Below are 8,335 nucleotides of genomic sequence, written 5' to 3'. Positions count from 1 at the left end.
CAGGAAATGATCATCTTTGCATCCATGTGTTGGCTTTGGGACTTGTTATCTGTATCTTGTATCTGGCTATGCAAGTGAAAGAAGGCTCAATCTGCTGCCTCTACTTCACCCCTGGATGGAAAAGTCGAGAACAGAGATCCTGGAATGAGCTCCAGGGGAATGTCTAAAAGTGGAGGAGATAAGCAAGACAGAGGACCGCTGAGAACTTTCCCACTCTGGCCAAGGGACTGAGGTGTGTCCTAGGCTCTCTGACTTCAGCACCTCTCCTCAACTCATTCTGAGAACTGGCCACCTGGCCTGGATGCTGGGTCTGCCAGAGACCTTATGTCCTTCATTTGCTCAGTGCCGAAGAGATTGGCACTGAGACTGATCAGGATTTCCCAAAGAAATCTATTTGCTACAAAATCCCCCCCAAAGAGCTTTTAGCAACTCCAGACATTTCACAGTTACAAGCAGGAGGACAGGTCTTGGAGAGAGGTTTAACTTTTCACCTTTAAAAGAAATAAACAAACAAAAAATCTTCAAATTGCCCATCCTAGTAGCAGTGTCAAGGTTTACTATATATTTTCCAGCTGCAGTGGGATGGGGAAACTGCCTCACGACTCTCAGCAGCTTTGGGGAGAAAGAGCTCATCTAGGCACCTCCAGTGGCCAAATTGCAAAGGAAAATTTTTGCGTGGATGAGGGAATGGAGGATGCAACTTCATAGTTCTATCCGTGGCCACATGTAGGCCAGGAAGTCCAAGTTCTGATCTGGGCTGTGCCTCTGCTTAACCTTGAAGAAGTCACCCCTTTGTTTGGCATGTTTACAACCAGGGTCCTGGCACTCTAAGACCCAAGCTTCCAGCTCTGACCACTGTGTCATGTCTGTCCTTTCCTCAGCAACATTGCAAACCTGTCCTCTACCCCATCCCGGAACAAGGAAGTTTGTGCAGGGCTCTGGGCCGGCGCTTCGCGCCCACATAGTGATTACAGCTGTGCCTAGATTGACCCCGCCTGGCATCACTGCCTTCCCCATTCCAACTCTGAGTACTCTAGGAACTCATTTCGTCCATACTGTGGCTGGGGAAACCATCTGTTGCACTGGCCTAACAGTTTCTATAGCCTGCTCCACTCTCAGGCTACTCAGGGTCTCAGAGGGCACTTTCAGTGGCAGTTGGCCCTAGAAATCTCTTAATTAGAAGCCTCTAAACCCAGACGCCCATCTCTGATGTCTGTAACAAGATGGCTCTGAGGTTGAGCCACTTCCCCTGAAACTCCAGCCCCCCACCTTCAGCTGCTGCATTCTACAGTGTCCCCGGGACTAAGGTCCGGTTGCAGATCTCTGGCCTTAACAACCCCCAGCAAAGCCAAGCGGCCTTTACAAACCGTAGTAAACATTTTATTTACAAATTTAAGGCGTCCTAAGTGCCTTTGAGCCACGACCTCTGGGGCGAGTCAGAGAAACAGTTTAGTCAAACACCTCACAGTCGAACCAGCCTGCTTCCGGAGAGAAGTGTTCGGCTGGCTAGCAGGACATTGAGACTCCCCTCTGCTGTGGGCAGTGTCCGCTGCAGCCAGTCGGAGCAGCGTGGGGCGAAGCGTGAATGTCGGGAGGTAGGCTCCACGCTGCGTCTCCTGCCCTACCAAGTCGCCAACATACAGTAAGCACAAAACCCAGCCCATGGCTGGGAGGCTGCACGCAAGGCCCGGATCCCCTCCGCCCTAGTACAGTCTATAAGCAGCCAAGCGCGCCTTGGGCTGGCTCGGGGCTTTTGGGAGCGCTGCTGGCTGTGGGCTGTGTTGCAGGGAGAAGCTCCGAGGCGCCGCCGCCGCCAAGGCTGCTGGCGCAACCCGCACTGGTGCTGCTGCTACTAAGACTGCTGGCGCTGCTGAAGCTGAAACTATTGCCGCCGCCGCCGCCGCTGCTCCCACCACTCCCAGCACTGCTGGCGGTAATGTGAGCGCCAGTGACCGGGGCCTTAATAACTGTTGTTTGGTGCAGAGAACGCTCACTCCCCTCAGTCCGCTCCGTGTCGCTGGGGGCCATGTCCAGGGACTCGGAGTCGCTGCTCTCGCTCTCAGCCTCGCCTTCAGAGCGGCTGGGGCTCCTCTCGTCCTGCTCGCCATCCGCAGCCGGGGCTCCACCTGATGGCTTCTCGCCAGCCTCCTTGTCCTTGTCCTTTTGGGCCTGGGCCTCCTTGGAGTGCCGCCACTTCATCCGCCGGTTCTGGAACCACACCTTCACCTGCGCCGCGCCACACGGGGAGACAAGAAGAGACACCGAGATGAGACCCAGGTTTGCTCCTATCCGACTCGCGTGCACCCTCAAGCCACCTCCCTGAGTGAAAAAGCAACGCTTACTTGGCGACTCTACCAAGGACCAGGCACTGTGGTAGGCGCAGGAGCCAAGGCGCAGTCCAGGGGAACACAAGAAGCCAGGAATCCCGGCCTAGGGAACCCACTAAGACCGTTTTCAAAATGCAACCCTCAGGCCCCAGGACTAAAATGACCTGGGTGACTGTTGGAAAGGCAGATTCCTGCACCCGACCCCCAACATACTCTCTCTCTCTACTCTAAATCCATGTATTTTTTTTCTGTCAGGACCCCCATGAGAATCTGATTAAAGTTATGGACTCCTAGCCCAGAAAAATACACATATACCCAAGATATTGCTTACAATGTCAAGGGTTTGGTGTGCCAGCGTTAAGAATTCCTGCTCTAAGTTGGCCCTCTCCTCTACTGCCACTACCCAAAGCAAGTCCCTACAAAAGCAATACTTTTTTCAAAAAAGGAAACATGGGAAGCAGAAAGGGAAAGGGGTTTTAAACTGTTAATCACAGTAGGGTGGGGGCATTGTTGGGCTTTCAGTAAGACAGCATTTCTTTGGTGTGTTTGTACGCAAGAGCTGATAAGGACCTTGCCCCTGTTAAGGATAAACAAATTCTCCTGGGGGCTCAGAAAACAATGGAATTAAATGTGTGCAAAATTAAGGAAGGGGATAGAAATGGGGCAGAGAATCTATACAGATATATACGATCCCCTGGGGGACCCAACGCATTCACACAAGTTCCAGCTTCCCTTTTAAAAATAACATCCACAGCTGGTGGAAAACGGCTGGGCTCCTCCAGTGTGTGTGTGTGTGTGTGTGTGTGTGTGTGTGTGTGTGTGTGTACTGGGGAGAAGAGTTGTGTAATGGAGGTCAGAAAGAAACAGAGACAGCAATTGGGGGACCAAGGAGCTAAGAAAAAGAAGCCTGCCTCTGGCTTCTGACCTGCTGGGGACAATCAGCACCCCAGAGCCAGAGCCAGTGCTACGGGGTGCACAAGAGTGACTCTTCCACAGTCAAAGCTCGGGTTGGGGGTGGGGGGGAAGCCCAGTTCTTAAATTTAAGAAAAAGAAAAAAATTAATTCAGCCACAATACATTTCCTATTGTCTTGAAAAAATTCAAATAGGCAGAACCTGCTGAAATGCTCTTGGGTATTCTAAGAGAATCATTTTTCTTTATTTCTTTCCCTCACCTCTCCCCTTCTTTCAGATTTTCTTCAGAGCCTAAGCCTTGTAATGTGTGGCCGCTCCAAGTGGACTCCCTGCCCTCCTGGAGCTAACTAATTCCGTTTGAAATTATATTTTCACTTCCTCACAACTGGGGATTTCACAATCCAGCAGAAGCAGCAGGAGGAGGAGGAAGGAGGGAGGGTGAGAGGGAAAAAAAACCCCAACAACAATCTCTTGCCTTTGGGTTTTTATCTTTTCTGAAATAAACTGCCTCCTACAGCGAATTGCACTACAGTTGAGTATACCAGTGTTATTTCCAGCGGCCCTTTTGCTTTCTCCGTGGTTCTTTAGCCTGCTGGCCAAAATAAACATGCAGTGCTTGTTGACATACATCTTGGGGATGAGCTCTTCTCTCGGTCCTTCTCCCTCACCCCATCTCCACCCTCCTCTTCTCCTGCCTCAAGTTGCGTAGTCCACAAAGCATCTTGAAAGTCAAGATCTTGCGTTTGCACCGCAGGAGGCCAGTCGGCCGGGATGGAGGGGACCTACCAGACTAGGCCGTGCGCTGCTGCCCGCCCGAGGGCGCTGTGCGCTGGAGCCGGAACTGCCTTACCTGTGCGTCCGTGAGGCCCAGCATCGCCGCCAGCTGCTTTCGGTCCGGCTTGGTCACGTACTTCTGAATCTCAAACCTTTTCTCCAGGCCTTTCCTCTGCAGGTTGGAGAACACAGCGCGCGACCACGAGCGCTTCCTTTTGTACGTCTGCGGCATGGTGTCCTTCGTGAGCACAGCATAGGGACCTGCCGCAGAAAGGGAGCCAGAGGGAAGAAAGACAAGAGGGCCATTCAGTGTCCAGTCCTTGACCTGCCAGCCTGGGGGTCCCCGTAAGGCTTGAAACTGTTTCGTGTTAAATGTCGATTCCACCCTCATTCAGAAAGCCCTTCGCGCATACACCGAATGGCCCCTCTAAGGAGGAATTTTACACCACAGTGGGAAGACCTAAAGCGAGCGTGGAGTGGAGAAGCCTGGCGGCTTGTCCCTTAATTCCAAGAGAAAAACATAAACCTCATGCGTGGCCATCAGGCCTACGAAGAGTAGACAAAAATGTCCCTTGGGCCTGAATGATGACAGTCCTGAATTATTGAATTATCTCCTGTGTGTGTGTGTGTGTGTGTGTGTGTGTGTGTGTGTGTGTGTGTGTGTGTTTATTCCCGCATGTGTCCAGGCACCCAGACATAAGCTCGTCAAGCACAAGTGTTTGAGGTCATCCCAAAATGTGTATATGCTAATAAGCAACATTGATGCTGCATTTTTCAAGCCCTCTGGGGCGAAAAGACTTCGAGAAAGCCCCCCACCCCACCGTCCACGCACACACTTTCTGGGATCTCCAGGCGCCTCTACCCCTTTTCAAGGGGAACCATCCGAAGCGAGCGCTAGCTCGCTGAGAAATCTTTCGGTTTCTCTCTCCTGACTCCGTAGCCTCCCGCCCCAATTGTGAGATTGCGACACCGTGGCAGCCCTGGAGGCGTCAGTCCTGAGATTTCTGACTGGTAGTCAGCTCGCCCGTTAGGCAGTACTCTGGAGTTTTTCCGTACCTGGAAACGTGTCTTGGAACTGATGCTGAACTGAATTTCTTGGGTTTGAGTTTAAGGGACTCAGGATGGCAGAAGCCTCGTTAATGGGATCTAGAGATGCGAAGAACTGGCCGGCCGAGGGCTGCAGGCCTGAGAGGTGCACCCCGGCGGGCCGCCCACCGGTTAGCAGGGAAGTGAGATCTGGGGACAAGGGAAAAGGATAGCAGGTTACATCTCGGGCACACTCACACTCTCCGCTGATTTGTTCCTCCCCTTCCCCTTGCCCTGGATTCACTTTTATTGAGCGAAGTCAAGAGAGAACCCGTCTCGGCGCTGAAACCTCTCTCTCCCAACAGTTGCCAAGGAGCGACGCACGAAAAGTTCCTGTGTGTCCCTCACGTCCATATGCATGCATATAGTAAGTAAAGGCTTTACATAAATCGGCTTACGGCCTCACTTTCACGTGTCTTCCAAGAACGCCACAGACGCAAAACCTCCGCCCCAAGGTGGCCCCACTCTGCCCGCTCATCTAGGCGGTTTTGTTTATTATTTACATTTCCTGGGTGAAATTTTTACTAGAAATCAGATAAGTGCGAAAGTGTTTCCCAAAAATGCTTTAGCTGTCAGAAAATATAATTCTGTCTCTAGATACGTTATTAAAGAGATCAAAGTCATGTTAGCAGATACTTACACCAACCATTTTTATAAATATTTATTCTAAGACGTGTTTTTAAAGAATCCCTGGAGTCAGTTTTTGTTTGTTTTACATAGAACAGGTGAGTTTTAGACCTAATGTTTTGTAGTTTTCTTACAATTCGTTTTCTTCTCTCCCGTTTTACCGATTTGTCCTTAATTGTAAAAACACTCAAAGGCACCCCAAGCCAGCCCGGGGTCCCGGGAGTGGGTCAGTGGTCAGAGGCCTGCAGCCTCCCGCCCAAGACCTACCTCTCAGCGTGTTGCCTTCTTTGACTTTTGGGTCAAATTCTGCAGATAAAATGCGGTCAATTCCAAATTTGAGGTCTTTGCTGGAGGGGGCCGGGGCAGAGCCACTGTGGTGGGGGTTCGGAACCACTCGCGTCCCCGAGGCCGGGGGCTGCAGGGCGCCAGCCCGGGGCGGAGGCGGAGGCTGTTGCTGCGGCGGCTGTTGCTGCTGCGGCTGTTGCTGCTGCTGTTGTTGTTGCGGGTGATGGTGGTGGTAGGCGGCTGAGAGCGGAGACAGCCGCTGCGGGAAGCCAGCCGGGACTTCGGAGGGCGCCACCACCGGGGTGGGTCGAAGCGGGGATCTGGCCGCCGCTTGGAAAGAGGCGTGCGGGTGAACCGAGCCCAAGTGCGCGGTGAGGGCGGCGGCCGAGGCCCCTGCCAGGCCCTCCGGGGCCGCCCCCAGATCCCCCACGCCGGCGTGCAGAATGTCTGCGATGCAGAAGGAGGGCTTTTTGACGGCGGCGGGGTCCAAGGGGAAGGAGCAGCCGCCTGGGCCGGCCGAGGAGCAGTAAGCGGCCGACCAGAGGCTGAAGTTGGAGGCGTAGAAGGGAGCCAGCCCGGCTGCGAACATCCTGCCGGGGTGAGCCGCGCGGCTGCCGCAGTCCAGCCGGACTGGGTGGGTGGGCGCGCGGAGAGGGGCGCGCGAGTCCCGGAGAAGGCGGCGGCAGCCGAGGACGATCCGCTTTCGCTTCTCCGCCCGCACTGAGGAAGAGAGGCCGGGAGCCCTAGCGCCACCGAGGGAGGAGGCGAGGGCCGGATCTCGGCCGGTCACCGCCTCGCTCCCTGGCCTCGCTTTAAAGGCGGCGCGGCGCCCGCACTCCTCGCGGGCTGGAGGAGAGCGAGGGTCGCTGGGGCCGCAGGGCGGGCGGGGGAGCCAGGGAGACGGGAGCCGGACACCGCAAGAAAACCCAAATAGCTAAGCCCTAAGAGCTAAATTTAAAACAACAACAATAATAATCCGTTAGTTAGGGGGGGAAAAAAGTAATAGAAAAAAAAAAAAACTCGTCTCTAAAAACTCCCAAAGTTTTGGCAGGAGCTTTCGAGTCAGGCCCGGGGTAGGACCTCGATCCGAGCACTCATTGGTCATCCTCGTGACCAATGGGAGCGGGGAGTGGAGGGGAATTAGGAACGAGGGGGCGTGGCCGGACCCTAGCCTCGCCCCGGCCACGCCAAAGTTTTTGCTGCGGCCGCGTGGGCTTAGTAGCGCACATCGCAGTGCTTCTTGCTACTCTGCGTAGGGGCCAGGCAGCCGCTCCGGAGGGCTCTGACTCTCTTCTAACTTCTGCAGCTCCGAACCGCCACGGGGCAAGGAGGGTTGATCACAGGAGCTTTCCTGAAGCGCTTGTCACCCGGGGCGAGTTGGGGGCGTGGGGAAGGGATGGTAATCTCACTCTTTAGGGCTCTGCAAAGCCCGCCTCCCGGTGGAGAGCGGAGCGCGCTTTGGCCCCTTTGCTTCCCTTCTCTTGACTTCATTCTGCTTTTATTCCAGGAGTCCGTGTCCTCGGCAAAGCCCCTCATCTTTCCTGGGCCCTTGCCCAAATGTTGCCGCCCTGAGTCCCGGCCCAACTCAGCACCGCGTCCGCCTCGTGCCTCCCAGGAGATCCTCCGGGAAGCGAGGAGGAGGGGCGGCCGCAAATTGGTTTTATTCTGAGCTGTCACACAGTGACAACTTGAACGAGTGACTTTTCAAACAAAATAAGACGGATGGCTCCAAACGTCTCTCTTAGACGCTGCCAAACCTTTCCCCGGAGCCTCAGAGGCTACAAAACAGGCTGCCGCCCGAAACCCGGGAGAGCGGCACGCGCTTCCATCCTTTGCAGGAGGTTGTAGGAAATGTTAGCCTCACTCCTCCACCACATCTCCGGATCACGTGGGGTTCGTTGTTTTGCAAGTGCCCACAAGAGCAGATTTCCGTGGGGTTCAATACTGCTTTCAATTCTGTGACAGCTTCCCCAGGAACCCCTTGGGCCTGGTTGCAGGAGGAGCTGCGTGGTGGTCAACGTCTTCCATTCGTGCCTTGGGTCTTTAGAACGCAGGGTAGTGGTGGTGGAGGTTTTGTGCAACATCGACATCTCTATTTTAAGAATTTCTTCTCTTTTAAATTATAGTCAGAATGAATTTCCCCACCCCTCTCCCAAACAAACCACAGGCCACCCAGATGAGCTGTTCTTGCACATTTTCAGGAAGAAAATAAAATAATACGAATAATGAAACCACGAAAACTTTTGTTTTCGATTGCCCTAATAAGCATCTCCTAACAGGGATTCTGTGACATTTTTATTTCCCTTCAGCACGAAGGCTCCTC

At 53.8% G+C, this 8,335-nt stretch overlaps 1 protein-coding gene across 1 annotated transcript; it reads right to left on the bottom strand.

Moving 5' to 3' along the window:
- Positions 1 to 1,358: 1,358 nt before the first annotated feature.
- On the bottom strand, positions 1,359 to 7,118 carry HLX (H2.0 like homeobox). The gene is made up of 4 exons (XM_004028432.5): positions 5,995 to 7,118; positions 5,071 to 5,250; positions 4,091 to 4,275; positions 1,359 to 2,226 (listed from the first exon to the last, which is right to left on the bottom strand). The coding sequence occupies exons 1-4, from the start codon at positions 6,599 to 6,601 to the stop codon at positions 1,714 to 1,716; spliced, it is 1,485 nt and encodes a 494-aa protein (XP_004028481.5). The 5' UTR covers positions 6,602 to 7,118; the 3' UTR covers positions 1,359 to 1,713.
- Positions 7,119 to 8,335: the final 1,217 nt, after the last annotated feature.

Source organism: Gorilla gorilla, chromosome 1 (genome assembly GCF_029281585.2).
Source record: "Gorilla gorilla gorilla isolate KB3781 chromosome 1, NHGRI_mGorGor1-v2.1_pri, whole genome shotgun sequence".
NCBI lineage: Eukaryota > Metazoa > Chordata > Mammalia > Primates > Hominidae > Gorilla > Gorilla gorilla.
The sequence above is the reverse complement of the archived record's forward strand: the minus strand, read 5'-3'. Positions and strand labels throughout refer to the sequence as shown.